General features: G+C 38.2%; 2 protein-coding genes across 10 annotated transcripts in view; one reads left to right on the top strand and one right to left on the bottom strand.

The window, feature by feature from the left end:
* The window catches only part of NNT (nicotinamide nucleotide transhydrogenase), a 93406-nt gene that overhangs the window by 14085 nt on the left and 59426 nt on the right, over positions 1-19895 (bottom strand). For 5 of the 9 annotated variants that reach the window (XM_055554974.1, XM_055554975.1, XM_055554973.1 and 2 more), the window contains exons 17-19: positions 19063-19242; positions 10986-11145; positions 8469-8550 (exon numbers count right to left, since the gene is read on the bottom strand). In XM_055554974.1, the coding sequence (XP_055410949.1) occupies positions 8469-8550; positions 10986-11145; positions 19063-19242 (422 nt within the window). The other 4 variants (XM_055554980.1, XM_055554976.1, XM_055554977.1 and 1 more) reach the window with 4 other exon arrangements.
* On the top strand, positions 11327-12011 carry LOC129633182 (stathmin-like). The gene has a single exon (XM_055554981.1). The coding sequence runs from the start codon at positions 11403-11405 to the stop codon at positions 11850-11852; it is 450 nt and encodes a 149-aa protein (XP_055410956.1). The 5' UTR covers positions 11327-11402; the 3' UTR covers positions 11853-12011.

The raw sequence follows: 19895 nt of genomic DNA on the forward strand, positions 1-19895 counted from the left end.
ACAATAAAGTCTTTTGTGTAACATTATATAATAAAAACTAAGGCCTCTATCACCAGTTAAAAACAGACCCAGGCACAGTTCCAAAAAGGTGGAATAATACACTCAAATGAAACAACTGAACTTCAGAGCCTTTTAATCAACCAAGAAAGAATAAAAACAAATAAAAGTGCATATAGAAGCTATTCATAAATTCCATGTAAAATGGGTAAATTTAGTAAAAGAGAAATTTTTAAAAACTATGAATTTTAAGCCTCTTTTATAATTGTTGCTATTGTTCAGTCATCAGGCTTTCCTGTCCTTCACTATTTCCCAGAGTTTGCTCAAATTCTTGTCCATTGAGTCGGTGATGGTATCTAACCACTTCATCCTTTGCAGGCCCCTTCTCCTTTCACCTTTAATCTTTCCCAGCATCAGAGTCTTTTCCAAAGAGTGAGCTCTCTGCATCAGGTGGCAAAAGTAACACACAATGATATAAGTCCCATTCTTAGAGTTTTTCTGCAACTTCAAATTAGATTTCAGACATCACATGTGCCAAAGGGAACAACATGAGTTCCCATGATCAAGGGCCATGGGGACAATACATCCTGATCACAGAGTATCACAACAGTTATTGACTTTTACAGAGTATAAACCATTTACTACATGGATCCTACCACAACATTCAAATAAACTACATTTCCCTGCTTGCATTACGGAAACATCCAGATTTAGTTTAGCAATAAAACATGATGAAGAGCCAAGTATCCCAACTCAGTACTAAGACAAAGAAACTACAGAGACAACTGGGCCCCGTTCTGAAGTATTTAGTGTGTTTTCTCCACTTTGCAGCCTCTTATTACAAATACTGAAAAGGATCTCCAGATTTTAAAAAAATCTTTTTACAACCTTCAACTATTTGGTTATATGTTTTGTCAGACACTATGAAATTAAAAGACGCTTACTCCTTGGAAGGAAAGTTATGTCCAACCTAGATAGCATATTGAAAAGCAGAGATATTACCTTGCCAACAAAGGTCTGTCTAGTGAAGGCTATGGTTTTTCCAGTGGTCATGTATGGATGTGAGAGTTGGACTGTGAAGAAAGCTGAGCACTGAAGAATTGATGCTTTTGAACTGTGGTGCTGGAGAACACTCTTGAGAGTCCCTTGGACTGCAAGGAGATCCAACCAGTCCATCCTAAAGGAGATCAGTCCTGGGTGTTCATTGGAAGGACTGATGCTGAAGCTGAAACTCCAGTACTTTGGCCACCTCATGCGAAGAGTTGACTCATTGGAAAAGATCTTGATGCTGGGAGGGATTGGGGGCAGGAGGAGAAGGGGACGCCCGAGGATGAGATGGCTGGATGGCATCACCATCTCGATGGACATGAGTTTGCATAAACTCCTGGAGCTGGTGATGGACAGGGAAGCCTGGCGTGCTGCGAATCACGGGGTTGCAAAGAGTCAGACACGACTGAGCAACTGAACTGAACTGACTGATGCAAAATTTATTCTCATACCCAAGATATTCAAAGGGTTAATATCCTTTCTTTTACTGTTTCATATTTTAAAATTGAACTTTACACAGAACAATGTATGCTGATAGCATTTTGAAATTCTGCCTTCCCAATAACATCATTGCACAATTTTCCTAAATATATCATTCTCAGCTCCTAGGTGGCTGACAAATTAACTCAGGAAAAGATATATAACAAAGGGAAAATAAAAAGCCTACTTATTCTTCCTGTTTTTAACCATAAATATCTATAAATCAATAAAACTTTAAGAGTTAAAATAGACTTTAAAGTCTCTCTAATACAATGCTTCCTAAGGCAGGACGCTTTTATTTAGACTAACAACAATTACATGTACACTGTGTTCTGTCACAAAACAGACTGGGAATTCCACTACAGATGTAACAGAATCCCTGCCAGGAGGTACGCCCAAAGAACCTTTGTATTTTATGTTTGCATGTAGCAATGCTCCATTCTGAGGAAGGTTCATGGAGGTAATAAAAAGATTTGCTATTATTTTCAATATTTTTAATTAAATGTTTATTTATTTTAATTAAATATTTTAATTAATTTTAACCTTTGAAAAATATGACAGGATCTGGAAAGACAGGGTTCTTTGGTTTATCACATTCTGACCAGAACTTCTGATTGACAGCTACAGGTCACCTATTAAAAGCACAAGGAAAACTTATTTTTTTAAAAGAAATAATTTTAGTAAATGCATTTTGAAGTAAAATCTTATAAAATACGAAGCAGACTAAATGTCACACACAGTATCCTTCCTGGTGAAAAGGCTGGGACCAGCTGTGTGGGGTTAGTACCTCCCTCAGAAGAGAAGCATGGAAACAAAGTGGAAACAAATCTGCCCGGCAATGCAGCTGTCATCCACAAAACTGATTAATGAGAAGGGCTGTGGAGTCAATGTTTTGGCAAGTCTTCTTAGGCAAAAGGATAGAAACCCAACTTTTTGAAACTGTGAGTCCTTTTCAGAAGTAATGGTTCAGATAAACCCACTCACAATTCTCAATGAAAAAGAAAATTCTAATTTCCTCGAACTTTCCAACTGCCAGAATTGGAGAACACTAAGTACTTTTCTCTTTTTTTTGAAGGTGAATAAAGGCTGAACTACCCACTCCAGCGTTCTTGCCTGGAGAATCCCAGGGACGGGGGAGCCTGGTAGGCTGCCGTCTATGGGGTCACACAGAGTCGGACACGACTCAAGTGACTTAGCATAGCATAGCAAAGGCTGAACTCTGATCTGAATCTGGTATTCATCCACGGCCTCCCCTTCTTCAGGAAAAAATAATGAATGTTAAAGGGCTTACAAGAGTGTCCCAGGGGCAGTTTTTCTATTACAGAACAACAGAACCTGTTCCACGAGTATGAGTGAAGAAACGTTTGACAGGACGCTATGGCCACATATACCATGTGTTTAGGTGGCCCATGACACTGGGGCCACCCAAAAAAAACAAGAAGCCATCTAATCAGGATCAGGTCAGATGACTGGTGCAAATGTCAGTGCAGAAAACTGTCCCAACACTTCCTTTTCCACGCCAATGAGATTATTATAAATTGTGCCCAAATCTGCCTTTTCCTTCACTGAACCAATTCCAGTGCAGTCAAGAACAGCAGCTGTATGACTACTGACATGGTTTTTATTTCAAAATAACTACTAAGACAATGAAGAATGATATTGGGGGGAAAACTGAAATTCTATTTGCAGATAAAGTTCTAGAATATATATGCTTGCACATTGGTGAAATAGTGAAAATTATACATAATTTCTTATTTCTGACTGAATAATTTTAATGATGCTGAGTGACTCTTGAAACATAATGGCTAGTAAATAGCATGAAATGGAAATTATTAAAAGGATACTGAAGAATTTGAACATGAAATGACAAGAGGGTTTCTATTTACTTCTCCTCTGCCATGTTTACATGAACCTCATTGACAAAAATCAGCTCAAATCTCTATAATAATTAATAGTAGACCTAGAAGCCAAACATCACTCTGATGGTCAGAGGCACTGGTTTCCATCAATAGCAAGAGTTTCTCCCCTTGACCACTGGAATGCCTGTGATCATCATTTCCAAGGAATGAGTCCTAGAACAGCATGGCTGGGAGAGGCTTTATAAAGCACCTAAATCACAGCCTTTAACAGAGTCTTCTGTTCTTTCCACTATATCAATACGCTGTGGACATCACGCAGTCAGAGGCAATCTAATCAACAGTCAAGAGTCTGGAAGGATGATGGCCCTTTTCTAGGAGCACAACAGACACCTTTGATCTGAGAGATTCCTAGAAATTTTATACAACAGGTTGACCAGAGATATAAGTGAATGCACACTGGTTTTCCTCTCTTCTACCAAAAGTTTCACTCATTTGACTAATTACACAAATAATTCCCATCACCCATCCTCCTGTCACCATGTTTTATAAGAAGGCAGGCTCAGTGCACAGAAACACAGCATATTCTTTCAGAACACCAGAAGCACTGGCTAATTTATCACCAAAGAGTGCCAGTGGAAACTCTGAAATAATGATCAACGCTCCTGCTGTTCTTCATCATTTCAACCAGTGACTGAACTGAAAACATAATAGGGTTGTAAGTGTCAATTCAGAATATCTTAACACCTTTTAACTAAGTTCTCCTTAAATGTCAACTCCACATGGGTCAGGAATTTTGATCTTTGTATTCGCTGGTGTATTCTCAGAACCTACAACAGCGCCTGGCACCAAGTACTGTGTAATTATTCACACACTGAAATGGTCACTGACATGACTAGTCACGGCTAATAAGAAAGTAATGCAAAGCTGGCAAGAAACTCATAAAAAATATCTATTTCCTTCCTCAACTGCTACACTGGATCTTTTTATCTGGCCTAACCTCTGTTCTCTTCAGAAGCACATATCTTTATTACTTAACAAATCTGCATGTCTTAGATTTTCCTGCACCCCAAAATATAACAAATCCAAGATAGCTGAACTCTGTTTATTTAGACTGCATTTAATCCATGAAAAACGGGAAAATCCAGTTAGAGCAACAAAATATTTCATCTTCAAGTATCTTCAGAGAATAGATTTCCTAGCAAAAATAACATACATTTAAACTTACAGTCATGTCACATAAGACTGTAAAACACTGTTAAACTGCAAATACCATTGGCAGCTAGATATGTTTAGACAGAAGATGAAAAAAATAATTAAATATTTATTTTTTAAAACCTGCAATAAAGTTTCATGTTATGAGTAGAATAAAAGGTTTAAAATATTCCCTTGACAGCTATCTACTCTTGTCCTTTGCCTTCCTACCCTCCTCCTACTCCACTCTTCTTAGCATATTGGTACATTAAATGGAATTCATTCACTCGTTCATTTGTTGATCAATTTGTTCTCTATGTATAAACTTTTGAGAGTGGGAAATGAGCTTCTGCATTCTTGTATTCTCAGCACCTAGAAATAAATTTCTATCAGCAAATTATTAATAGAAAGACAGAGTTGAACATTAATAGGAAAGCCATATATAACATCAGTTAGCCAATCAAAGTTGACAAATTTTAAAGCAATAATGCTTTATACAAAGAAAATCAAGCAGTGATTAATTAATTGCAAAAAGAAAAAAAAATATGTCTTTCTAAGGATTATTTGTTGGAAACACTACCTCAACTTTATAATGAAAAGCTTGTATTGATCCAAAGATTGGAAAACGAAGAGAAAAAAATGTCTGTGCTCTTGTATCGTAAGATTTTTATAATAAAATGCTTTCAGAGATCAAGCATAAGTTAGGTATTCTGGGTGTCCAGGAAGCAACAATATCCTGGCCAGTAAAGATGGCTAAGTCAGTGAACTTCCAGGACATTCTGAAATGAGCTCTTTTCATGAAATGTCATGTGCTTCATTATATAACCTCAGGTCTCTGTGAGCATGTTATGACTATGGCCAAAGTAAAGGAAAACAGGAATGTCTCTAAATCAATCATGGGCCATGAAGCCAGACAGACTGTATGACAGATGCAATTTTTCTTGGCACCACTTGGGCATAACTAATTGATGACAATCGTATGTCCACACGGGCACGTTTCCACGGGGAATGTGTGAGAATATGTCCCCACATCTGGATGTGAGGCATGCCGGGGTCCTGAGGCACAAAGATCTACTAACAGCAGAGGCCCAGCAGCTGTGCTCAATGAACACCGTGGGAGCTCCAGAGTGATGAAAGGACCAAATTACCTCCAACTGTAAATACAGATTTATTTCATTAAAATACGAGGTAACCGCTGCAGCCATCTCTTGTTCAAACAGACATGTGCCTCTTAAGAAAAAGCCAACACCTAACTTCGTAAAGAAAATCTGCATTTCTGCTACAGAAAGATGATGATGCACATAAAGCAGAATCAACAAAGTTGCTATGATTCCCTTTAAGATTAAAAAAAAATAAAAAAAAAACTCCCGTGGAAGCCAGAAAGGAAAAATATGATAATCTACTGTCATGTTAGCAAGAATAGCTCTCTTTCATTTAATACAAATATGAGACTTACATAACTTACTACAAAGCCCATGCTGAAAATTCATTATAGTAAAAAAAGAAAAAATTTGAACATATTAATATATAATCCCATCTTTAATATGAAACAGAGCAATCAATATAAGTGGCGAACTCTTCCTAACTCACAAGTAGAAATTAGGCTGAAAAATAATATCATTCACATAATAAATTATTAGCATTTACTATTAACAAATTATTATAAAAATTGATGATTATACAAAACGATTAAAAGCGCTCATGAAAAGCCTGATGTCCTGGTCACAAAATTACTTCTTCTTGCGGGGCGCTGTGCCATGGGAGGCTGTGCCATGTGGCTTGCAGGATTAGCTCCCCAACCAAGGATCAAATTCGGGTCCCCTGTAGTGGAAGTGCAGATTCCTAACCACTGGACTGCCAGGCAAGTCCCAAAATTATTTCAATTAAAAAAAAAATTATGACTGAGAAACTATTCATACATGTTTAATTAAATACCTGCCAGAAATCTTAAGTCAAATAGTTACTTTTTCAATGCAGTGTGACAGAAATCCTCCTATTAAAATAGCACTTTATATTATGTCTTCATGGATAAAATTCAAATTTTAAATGAGGTCAGAAGCTAAAATTTCCTTTGTCTTATCCCTTTTCTTTATCCCTGGTTTTTTTTCCCATCTCTCTTAATTCCTTCCCTTTCACATCCTGCCTTCTGTCAAGCTTCCCATCCTTGCATCCACAACCTGGGCTGACCAGTGGGTAACAAGAGAGGTTATGTCGAATTAATCATTCCTTTCCCTAAGAATAACTAAGACATTAAAGCCATCTTTCTGTTTTATTATGATTGCCACTCATCTCCTAAACATGTGGTGACAGAAGGCATCGCTAATACATTTTACATTTTTACATGTGGATCAAATAAAGAGAAAAAATTTCTTTTTAGGAAAATCATAAAAGATTCTGTAACACATCCTTTCCACTTGTAGGTCTGCAAACACTTTAAGTGGCAAAGACTACTAAAAGGGAAGCCCCATTTAATACCCTCTATGAAAAGAAGAATAAGCTACCAAAATGAGACCTCTCATGTGAAAATTAGAAAACAAAGACGATGCCTTTTCTCATCTTCTATCAATTCATCTTAGACTTTACTAAACATGGAAGCCATCTACATGACAGAAATGCTGGACCTATCATAAAATAGTATTTTAATTCTGTGTATTCAAAAAGCACAGGCTCACTATAGATCCCAGGAAGGTGGAGAGTGAGGAAAAGATTGAGAGAAGGAAAAAAGGGTGGGAAGAAAGAAAGAAAATGCAGCTGACGTTAAAACTTTTTAGATAACCCTTTGATTTAATCACCTAAGACTGTTCTACTGCTGTTCATAGCGGCAACATTCGAGCTAAAGAGTCGGACTCTGCATCTAGTCTGCACAGATAGTCTGATTAATTCTAGGCCCTCTGTTTGGCTCATTTTCTTATCATCTTCCTCCAGGCAAAAGTGTAAGATTGATATCTCAAAGGAATTTTATTAACAGACATAAATAATTTTGTCAATATGCAATGACATCTTGGTAAATGAACCAATCTTATTTAACAATAGAGTTATCCTGTTGCTCTGACTTCCATGTCAGTGAAACTGCTAGTGAACCAGTCTCCCCACACAACACGCAGCAGCTATGCTCCCATGGACAACTCCAGCCGGCCCCTTCGCTGCCTCCAGACAGCAGAGTTCCAGAAGGCCGACCCAAAGGTACACAGGACAGACATGAAGTACTGCAAGGGCTCACCACCCTGACCCCATTTTCACATACCACAAACCCTTTATCCAAGGTCAGGGGGAATAATCTAGAAATGCAGAGTCCTTGACTTCACATTCTGCTTAATAACCATCCACCCAAGAGCAGAATCCAGGGCCCAAGTAGCACATAGCAGCAACAGGAGCTGTTCTAATTCACCGTCCAAAAAGTGTATGGCTTTATTATCTATCTTATACACAGAAAAAGAAAGTTTTCTGCAGTCTTTTCTAGCCCGAGTGTGAGAGCTAAATCCATCAGCCAGTCACGGGTTTACCACTCGGGCTCACACCTTTCGGAGACCCCGTTTGAGATGTTCTCCTTCTGTGTGAACAACAGAAACCCAAAAGACACAGCTTTATGGGACTCAGATGCCTTGATGACCTCCTTCCCCAAGTCAAACCACAGAGAAACCAGGATCCATTTTTCCCTATTGATAAGTATCCTGGAATGTAGTACCATAAGAATTTCCTTTTCTAAAACGAGACTATATTGAAGTTGGATGCTATTAGAGACAGTGAAAACTAGGAAGTAAGACTAAGGCTAGAACAGGGTCTTTTACAACTTCTCTACCTAGTACCACAGGTAAAACCCCACTTGAAGAAACAGGCACCTAAAAGAAGCCATCGCTCTTCCTTTCCTTTCACACACGCACGGCAAGCACTTACCTGACTTTTTTTCCTTGTTCAGAGAGCATCTTCACCAAATCAGCAATGGGGTACTGAGCTTTGGCTGCACAGAGCCCGTAGCCTACAGGAGCATTGAGAATACAGAAGAATGTGGTTTTATTTCAAATTGTATGAACTACAACTTCTCTCTTGATTGAAACATATTTTTATGCCAAAAAGAGCAATCAGCTAACAGGACTAGAAGTGAAAACAAAAAACTGACAAATATGGACTTTAAAAAATATTGGCCTAAATTTCAAATTCAAAATCTCATGGTCCCTCCTCAGTCCCCTACGGTGTCCAACAGTGCTGGGCACGCCCTCCCACATCACACACACACGCATTATGTATACGCTCTCGCCCGCTCTCACATAAATGTTTTCAAACTGTCACCCTACTGGGCTTGAGATCACTGCCGTCCCTTAGTAACCCTCCTAACTTTGCCACTATTCTTCCTCGATTTCCTTGAACAGATCTTTTCCTTCTGTACTCCTGCTCTTAAATCCTGAGTCTCCCCAGGGCTTTAACTTTGCGCCTCACTCTCTCCCTGGAAAACCTCAGCCCATCCCACAGCTTCAATCACCTCCTGAAAGTTAAAAAGTATTAGTCAGTCAGTCACGTCCAACTGTTTGCAACTCCATGGACTGTAGCCCGCCAGGTTCCCCTGACCATGCAATTCTCCAGCCAAGAATACTGGAGCAGGTAGCCATGCCCTTTAGGGGATCTTCTCGACCCAGGGATCAAACCCAGGTCTCCTGCATTGCAGGCAGATTCTTTACTGTCTGAGATACCAGGGAAGCCCGAACAACTGCCTGACAGCTCCCAATCTGCCTCCACGCTCCAGCCAACACTGAGCTCCAGTTCAGCCTGTCCACTGTCCCAGCTACACTGCAAACTTAAAGTTTCCAAATAAGAACTTAAGATTTTTCCCCCTCTTCCAAAAAAAAAAAAAAAAGTGCTCCATAGTTCTGATGTTCTTTCAAGTATGACCAAAAACATCAATCATTTCCCTTTTCCTTCAACCCCTGTGTTCTGTCCCTCCACCCTTTCCAGTGAATCTCATATCTATCCCCACTTTCCTACCCTCCTTTTTTCAAAGACCGATCTCTGCTCAAGGTATTCCCCCTACCTCCCCCACCCCAATACCATCCACCCTCTGGGGTCCAACACAAATCCTGACTTCCCAACAATCCTTAGGTTCCCCGTGATAGAAACGTGCCTACACTGTCCAATGCAGCTCTTATCATAACCCATCTTGCATTATTTACTGATCTGACTTCTCCACTAGACGGAAAATACCTAAAAGGAAGACAGTATGTCCTTTACTCTCCACTTTCACACCCCAGGACAGTGCTTCTCAACAGGTAACACCAATGCACTCTGGCTGGGACAACCCATGCTGCAGGAAGGTCCGAGGCTTATAGCATATTTGGTTTACCTGCTCGCACACACGCTAGCTGACAGTAGCAGCTCCATCTTTGAGAAGCCAAATCCCCAAATCCATGTGTTTCAAATACTGAGAGAAAAATAGTGCTGCCCCCACTTGAGAAGACTGTCACCTGAAGTTTCAATTCTGCTAATGTTTGTTGTTTACAGCATCTGCCTCCAGTGCCAGAGACCCGGGTTTGATCCCTGAGTCGGGAAGATATCCTTCCTGGAGAAGGAAATGGTAACCCACTCCAGTATTCTTGCCTGGAGAATCCCACAGATGGAGAAGCCTGGTAGGCTACAGTCCACGGGATCGCAAAGAGTAGGACCCGACTGAGCAACTTCACCTTCTTTCACTTTCACATAGTCAACCAAAAAACTACCCACATGACAAAATCAATTGATTTCTTTACAGAAAACTTCTATGATAGCATGACAGAGTTAAAATTCTAATCTGAAATCAATGTATTTATTGCCTGTAATAAATGCAATGGCATTCTTTGATAAGTAAAGAAGTACTGGGCTAAGCCTCAGGAAATTGAAGCTTGGGGAGATGAAGTGACTTGGGCCACATGTCAATTATTAGAGGCAAAATGAAAAACAGAAGTAAGGTGTTTTGACTTCTAGACCAAGTCCTTTCTACTGGACTTGTTACCTCATCTTGTTGGAAATCACATGATTTTCAATGATTTTTTTAAATATTTACTTTTAGAAAGAAAGATATTAACATTTACCAACCTTTACTGAGTGAGTTGAACACTTTCATATACTATCTAATCCTGACATAGGCCCAACATTTATCAATGAGAAAAAAAATAACCAAGACTCAACGATGATTTAAACATTTTGTACTGAATCACAGAAAAACACAGGTAGAATCTACTACCTCAATTTATAAAATCTCTATATGATTCCCAAACTATTAACCTAAGCCAAGAATTCCAGAACTATTCACTTAGTAATCACAGGGTTGCTTCTAAATTTCCATTATATTTTCAAAAATGAGTAAGTTCCAATTTGATTTTTCCTATTACAAGAAATTACTTTAAGTGATTACAGGTTGTTTGCTTTTGGGTTTTGGTTTTTTACCTGGAGTAATAATAATGCTATTAGCTTCTCGAATCATGTCAATTGCATTGTCAAGGTTGATTTCTGTATGCGTGCCAGAAATTTCCATGGGTTTTCCACCAGCTGTTGAAGTGGTACCATAGCCTCCAAGAATCACATTAGCCAGGGAGCGATTCATTGCCTGGAGAGCAAAATTATCAGCTGTGAAAATTTAATCCACATAAATTTTCTGTGAATACGAGAGTCAGAGTCAATTAAAGACATTTACTTGATCACCTAAAACATTTGAACCAAATAAATTTGATCGAGTGTCTGAAAATTATTTCAAAAATTTAAATCATAAAAAAAGAGTGTGGCCAGGCGGCTCGGACGGAGCAGGGTTTTCCTTGCCAGTGAATCGTGTAGAGTACACTGCCAGTCTCTTGTCTTCTCTTCACCATGGCTTCTTCTGATATCCAGGTGAAGGAACTGGAGAAGCGTGCCTCAGGCCAGGCTTTTGAGCTGATTCTCAGCCCTCGATCAAAAGAATCTGTCCCAGAATTTCCCCTTTCCCCTCCTAAGAAGAAGGATCTTTCCCTGGAGGAAATTCAGAAGAAATCAGAAGCTGCAGAAGAAAGACGCAAGTCCCATGAAGCTGAGGTCTTGAAGCAGCTTGCTGAGAAACGGGAGCACGAGAAAGAAGTGCTTCAGAAGGCGATAGAGGAGAACAACAACTTCAGTAAGATGGCGGAAGAGAAGCTGACCCACAAGATGGAGGCCAACAAAGAGAACCGAGAGGCGCAGATGGCCGCCAAGCTGGAGCGCTTGCGGGAGAAGGACAAGCACATTGAAGAAGTGCGGAAGAACAAAGAATCCAAAGATCCTGCTGATGAGACTGAAGCCGACTAATCTGCTCTGAGAACTGACTTTCTCCCCCTCCCCTTCCTAAATATCCAAAGACTGTACTGGCCAGTGTCATTTTACTTTTGCCCTCCTGACAAATATTCTAGAAGCTGATGTAGGACTGTATAGGTAGATCCAGACGGTATGATGTTGTTTTAGGGGCTGAAGGGGAGAAACAAAAAGTGTTTTACTCTTTTTCTAAAGTGTCGAAGTCTTTCTAATGTAGCTAGTTTTCTTGTTGCATCTTTTCTACTTCAGTACACCTGGTGTGCTGGGTTAATGGCTAGTCCTGTATTGGCTCCGTGAAAACATGTCTGTGAAACGAGTATGTAGTGGCTTCTTTCAAATTGTTAGATGCTGAATATCTGTTCACTTTTAAATCCCAATTCTGTCCCGATCTTACAGACGCTACTGTACTTGAATGGTTAATAAAACTGCACAGTGCTGTTGGGAAAAAAAAAAAAAGACATCTGGGAAATCACATCATTGTTTTCTACAAAATCAACTTCACACTGATATATTTTCCATCAAAATAAATTTTAGAAAGGCATTTAATGGAAAATTACCAGTGACTTTAACACATATATTTAAAAAGTGCTAGTTGCTCAGTCATGTCCAACTCTTAGCAACGACATGAACTGTAGCCCATCAGGCTCCTCTGCCCAGGGAATTCTCCAGGCAAGAATACTGGAGTGGGTAGCCATTCCCTTCTCCATGGCATCTTCCTGACACAGGTATCAAACCTGGGTCTCCGTCATTGTAGGCAGATTCTTTACCATCTGAGCCACCAGAGAAGGCCTAAAAACTCTGATGTAGTCATTCTTATCTGTCTACTGACTAAGCAAGTTCCATCTCCATATTGGCATGTATTTCACCTGAGTAAAAGAGAATGAAGGCTATAGAAATTTTACAAGGTGACTCTACCTACCAATATCTCACGTGAACTCTGCTACAAGTTCAAGCTGTCAAGAGGCAACAGGGAAGAATCAAAGGATAGAGACCCCTATCATTTAGAAGTCTGCTGCCCTCTGCCGTCAAGAAAAAAAAGTGAAGGAGCTGACACTTTTCAAAGCACCTACAGCTCCAAGAAGCAAGAACAGAAGTGACTGGATTCATCATTAGCCTTTTTAAACAGTTCACTTCCAAAAGGTAAATGAGTAAGTTTATACCCTGCTTTACTAAAATTTATACCCACCTTTTAACTAGTAAAACCATCTAAGGAAAAAGTAAGCGGGAAGCATTTATTGGATGCTCATTTACAATCATCCAACCTGGAGTGCTGCGGTTCATGGGATCGCAAAGAGTCGGACACAACTGAGCGACTGAACTGAACAATGTACCATACAAACACACCTGGACCATGTGACAATAACGGATTTGAAAACTGTCTGCAGCTCTCGAGAGGTGTGGTGGTAAAAAAAAAAAAAAAAAAAATGACAGAAATAAAAGACCAGAAGCTGGATGTTTTTAGTAATCAAAAGCATTTTCAGAACACTATACATGATCAAAGTAGTCATCCTAAATGATCAAAACTGATATCATTTCATAAAAAAATTCCAAACAATTAAACCTTATTTTAAGGGTTTGAATAAACATATCATTGATCCATCATTTATACTATTTTAAAGCTATACAAGTGTCAAACTATACTTTTTTTTAAAAGACAACCCTTTATTATTAAAGAGCAAAAAGCATCTGGAGACTTTCAGTGATAAGTAATACATCAGAGGGGAAAAAAAAAAAAAAAACTCATCCAAAGATAGGCCATCCTGCTACCACCTTAGGAGAGAGATTTACATAAACTGCTGAAGTGGGACACAGCGAAGGCAGGAAAAGAGAAGAGAAGAGGAGAGCCTCACTTATGTTTCAAAGATGTGGATCAAAAAGTCAGAATTTTTAAGTTGTTCCTTTGACCTAACCTCATTTATCAGACATTCACATTTACAGAGCCCAGAGTCTGGTAAATTTGTCTAAGACTATTACATATAAAATAAAGCTGAGAATATGCTTATGCATATTACCAACAGATAAGAGGATCAGAGAAAAATTAAAGTGATGCTTTTAAGTTCTTCATCCTAATCCAACATGAAGTTTCAAATTCTTAACACAACCTCCTCTACTTAAATCCAAGGTTGAATGAAAATCCAAACAGCCATATCTGAGACTTCCCAAACATTCAACATCTGCTGATTCTTACAAATCCTTTCCAGTTTTGAATCACAGGATTTTGAAACCAAATTACTAGAAATGTGTTCTATCAATTTTTGCCCTTAAAAATGGTTTCAAAGAACAATTTCAAACACTAAAATATTTTTGCTATAATTTTCTTTTAGTGAAACGTACAAAGAGGCTCTATCACCTCCATCACATAGCCCTATAAACAGACAGATGACAGAGGAATAGGATGTAGAAGAATATGACCAATTTACTCTCACTTGGCTTAAAAGGAGCCCTTCTTTTCTTCCTATAATGCTGAATAGAGGAGAAGGAAAGAATTTCTGAGAATATTTAATTAGTGTGTACCCACTTCTGATGGTATCTTACAAGAAAAAATAGGGAACCACACAGTAATTTAACAATCAAAGTCAACTTGTTAAACACATATCCTCAATTATATCACCATTACACTAATTCCACATGGTCTCTTAAAAACTAAATCAAACTTCATCTCTGAATTTACCATTGCAACATCATATTTCCAATAAACGTTGAGGATTTAGGGCTTTGTTTTGTTTCCTTTTTTTATTTTTTTTTTTTTTGCTTGCTTAAGACTGATGAGACTACCCTGTGACCACTGATCCACAGCCTGAAGAGTTCCCAAGTTCCAAGACAAAGCATTTGCAACACAGTCCAGGACTGCTCCTTTTAAGTTATTAAGCCCCGTAATGAAAATTGTATGCTACATTAAAGAGATCCTTAATTCACATAATTCTAAGCAAACTAAGAAATAAATATGAAAACAAAGGAAGATCATAAAATAAACAAAACCAAAGCAAAAATAACATGTATACCATTGACTAGCATCCCCTCGTTTCAATGCTTTGTAGGTGCTAATTAGTTGATCACAAGGCAAAAAAAAATTATTTTTGGTTTGGCTTTCATTTACTTCATTCTGCTTTATTTTCATTTGGAAACAAGCAGCAAAGTACACAAATCAGAGAATTTAGTCTGAGAACGTTGTTGCGTTTTTGTAAGCCCTCTATATCCCAAACCCTAATTTAGACACTATCTCAAGTAAATGAACTATAAAATCATAAAGAGGTTAATGTCTCTATGACCTCTGGATATAAAGCAAATCATTTATTTCAGCTGGCTATTTGGACGCTTTTGACATTTTCTAGTTTTTATAATATTGGGTGTCATGTAACGAAGAATTACGCTCAGAGGATACCCAAAAAACTTCGTCAGAACAAATATTCAATTTTCAGGATGATGGTTACACTTAGGGTCCATTCCATCCCCTCTCCCATAATAAAACCACTCCACCACTCTGCTCTGGTTTGGATTTTTCCTTCAATAAATGATAAAATTATGAAGGTAAACATACTAGTAATATTAACAGATATTGATAAGAGGTAGTATTTCTGCTACCATAACTTCTCGAAGAGGATTTCTAACTGGGAAATGAGCTAACAAAACATTCATTTTAAAACTGCTATATTCACTTGAATGTGCCAGGTGCGAGGGCAGGCTCCACAAACACAAAGGCAAATAATAAAAGGTGTCTTAAAATAGCTTCCTTGTAAAATGAGAATGTTTCCTACCTTCAGAACTAGTTTGAGAATTAGGAGTCAATATTCGTAAAGCACCCAGCATAGTATACTACATCCAATTACAAACAGCTATTTCACTTTTATTATTATTATGAACCACTCTAAGCTGCTAAGCACAAGCCATGGAGAAACCATTTCTTATAAAAAACTAATTGCTTATTATAAGAAATAAGCAATTTCTTATAATAAAGCTAAGAATCAATGAAAATTAATGTGAAAAGTCAGAGAGTAGGAAAATTGAGAAGGAAAGGAAATTTGTACTTTTGAAATACAAAATGTGGCAGGCGTGTTTTTGTTATCTTGTTTGTTTTGCAAGAAGCCATAGGAATAGACAGTGAGCAATAAAACAAGCACCCCACACATCACTGGTGGGAGCTTTGACTGGAATGTCCTTTGAAGATCAACTTATCAATATCTACAGCAAACAAAAAAATCTTACTCCCTTTGGTCAAGTAATTGTACTCACAGAAATTTGATCTAAGAAAATAATCCATGATGCCTAAGGAGGAACACTGCAGCAAAAAAAAAAAGTTAAAAACAACTACTCTCATGGACTTGGATAAATAAATTATGATATATCTTTGTGATATAATAATACATAGACACTAAAATTTATTGGTAAGAAAACTAAACGTTAACATAGAAGGTATTTAAACATGTACATATGAAAAAAGATAAGAATTAAGACTAATGTTAACAGTTAAGTGGTAATGGGATTGTAGATTATTTTATATACTTATTTATCCTTTTCTATTTTCTTAATGAAAGATGTTTCATTAAATATCCTTTATTTTTGTAACCAAATAATATTTTTAAAAAATTAAAGCTTCAACTGTTCTTGATTCCAAATTACTATAATTTGCTATTATAGAGTAGCAATCTAACCCAGTGTGATTTCTATGGTCACAGACAGCTATGAGACCTTGTTAGCCTTATATATAATACAAGTATTAAAAAATATCTGAGGTATGCTGACAGTAAATGACATGCCTGAGGCAGTGAAAATAGAAAAGAACAGCAGAAACGGGTCAATAAATATGAAAGAACAGATAAAAATTTACAGAAAGATGACATAATTGCAGAAGTACATTGGAAGGACTGATGCTCAATCTGAAGCTCCAATACTTTGGCCACCTGACGCGACTGAAAAACAACAAAGAGATAGATATAATTGCAGAAACACATGTAGAAAAGAGTACTTTCAACAAGTGCCTTTTATACCTTATTATAGTTAAAGCTATAGAAATGCTATTTCAAAAGTTATTATAGTTACTATAACAACAGAAGAAACTAAGTGAACAGGGAAAAAGAGAGGAAATAAAAAGACACAGAAATCTGGGGAATACTGCTGATAAATTTAAGAACCCAACTGTGGTGCTGGAGAAGACTCCTGAAAGTCCCTTGGACAGCAAGGAGATTAAACCAGTCAATCTTAAGGGAAATTAACCCTGAATAGTCATTGGAAGGACTGACGCTGAAGCCCCAGTATTTTGGTCATCTGATGCGAACAGCTGACTCATTGGAAAAGCCCCTGATGCTAGGAAAGATTGAGGATATAAGGAGAAAGGGGCATCAAAGGATGAGATGGCTGGATGGCATCACCAATGCAATGGACATGAACTTGGGCAAACTTCAAGACATGGTGAGGGAAAGAGAGGCCTGGTGTGCTGCTGTCCATGGAGTCACAAAGAGCTGGACACGACTAGGTGAGTGAACAACAAGGAAAACCATTTAAGAGAAAAAGAATAAAGTTTAGAAGGTACCCATGCTGACTTTTCAAGAACTATATACAAGTCCCCCTTCATCTCCCCACTGGCCTTGTAAAAATTCAAATCCTCCCATTTAATTTTAAAATTAGTATTTGACATCAACCGTAAGTTTAAGTGGGACTTCCCAGGTGGAGCTAGGGGTAAAGAATCTGCCTGCCAATGCAGGAGACGCAAGAAATGCAGGTTCAATCCCTGAGTCAGGAAGATCCCCTGTAGTAAGAAGTGGCAACCACTTCAGTATTCTTGCCTGGAAAAATCCATAGACAGAGAAGCCTGGCATGCGAGAGTCTGTGGGGCCGCAAAGAGGACTCAACTGGGCACACACACAGTAAGTTTTAAGTATTAGTGACAATCTGCTGCCCCCTGCTGGCCATTCAAATTTACCAAATGAAGCAAGAAAACTACTTCTAATACAACTGAATAAATTTTGCTTCTTTATAAACATTTGCTTTAAAAGAAGTACTCCAAAGCCTGACACTCTTCCAATAAGAAACACCTTTCCAAACTCCCTGCACAACTTGAAGGATTTTATTTTGAAACCTCTCAGCTGGTTTTGAACTGAGGCTTTCAAATTTTTGTACTCAAAGTATGTCCAAAGAAAACTAATTTTTTTATTATGAAAAGGTAATTTTAGCATTCAATTTTAAATTAAAACATAAGAGAAATTCTGAGTTGTAAAGTAAGGGCTTTTAAACTTCTAATAAAAGAATGAAGGTGGAGTCATTTTTCTGCCTGAAGGATCAATCGGTATAAAGGCAATTCTGACTTTACCCAGTTTCATGCTTGTCCTTTCACAGTCATTCAAAACCATTATTTAGAGAATGATAGCTATCATTTGAAAAAGTGCTTTAGTCAAAACTTCATATTTGCAGGTTATCTTCTCGCCTTAATAGAAGAGAATTCGAAACAAAAAAGAAGCTAGGAAGTATCTGTCAATTTTTTTTTTTCAAACCATGCTGACCACAAAACTTCAAGATAAGAGTGTAAATTGCAGTAAGTTTTCTGGAAACCACATGACAAAAAGAAGACAAAGCCCAAAAAATGAGCACACCCTTTTACTTCTAGGAATCATCCTAAGACAAAAATCAGAAATGCCAAAAATGTACTTATGTACAAGAAAGAAATATCAAACAACATTAAAGGTAAAGCATGGGGGGGGAATTAAATTTTGAATATCCATATGATAGATTAGTACAAAACCCTAAAAATAGTATTTAAACAGCATTTTTAATATAAGCAGCAAGACTATCACTTGGAAGATTAAAAAAATTAAATATAAATCCTATGGACAGAGGAGCCTGGGGGGGCTACAGCCCATGGGGTCGCAAAGAGTCAGACACAACTGAGCAACTAACACACAATATACAATATGATCAGACAAGTAAACACAGAGATCTGTAATACACAAAGAAAAAATTAAAAAATAAAATCTTAAGTGTTTTAATCACCAGATGAAGTTAGAAGGTTTTTGTCTGGATATTTAATGTTATAAATTATCTACACTCAGGTACTTTACAAGCAGTCTGGAAAATTCATTCAAACGAAACACTCCAATATTTCTGCTAGAGAGAAAAAGAACTGACACGGTCATTTCTACTGCAAATAAAAGAAATAACAGACAGGTCCTGATTTTCAGAACAGTATTTCCTTCTCCTTCACTGGCTGCTTCCTTACCACACACATGATGTAGGACAGGATTGCGCCCGAGGAGCCAATAAGGGCACCCACAATGGTCAGCAGATTGTTGTTGAGCAGGAAACCCTCTGCACACAGGGCCCAGCCTGAGTAGCTGTTCAGCACAGTAATGACCACGGGCATGTCGGCACCCCCAATGGCAGCCGTCAGAGTCACACCCTAGGACGAAAACCAGAGTGGAATTCAAAATTCACGCATTGGAAAGGAACCTCTGACACTGAGCACTGTGGTTCATAATCATTCCAGTCTTCCAATTAATATATTTACATGTAAATTCCATGCCTGGGAATGACCCCTATCAGACCAACTCTCCTACAGATATAAAAGTGAAAACACTGAACCATGTTTTCCACCTGCAAAAAAAAATCCCCAAATCGCTAAGAGGCACTAACCATGAGCAGGCAGAAATTGGAGAGGGGTCTACACTTGGAAAAAAGTAATAGCACTGAGTTGATGTTACATTTTTTTATGACTTTAGCTGATGAGCAGGGAGGGTCCTACTGGTGCCAAGAGAAGCAGCTAAAACTCAAATACAAGCCCAGTCTTATTTGGTTTGAAAATCTGAGGGTACAGTTTTGGGTGACTAAGCAATTACTCACTCCTGTCCCAACTGTCACGTGACACCTTTATTGCTCTGGGGTCTTCTCACTGGATCAATGTTTCGGTCAATAGGAATTTAAAGAGACAAGGGTTTCAGTTCTGTTCATTGGTACCTGCTGTGTGACAAGCCCTCTAAAATAAAACAAGTGTCAAAGAGACCTTGCCCATTAGTTGCTCTCACACTTGATGGAAGCTCTGATATCAAGCCAAAC

The sequence above is a fragment of the Bubalus kerabau genome, chromosome 18, assembly GCF_029407905.1.
Source record: "Bubalus kerabau isolate K-KA32 ecotype Philippines breed swamp buffalo chromosome 18, PCC_UOA_SB_1v2, whole genome shotgun sequence".
Taxonomy (NCBI): domain Eukaryota; kingdom Metazoa; phylum Chordata; class Mammalia; order Artiodactyla; family Bovidae; genus Bubalus; species Bubalus kerabau.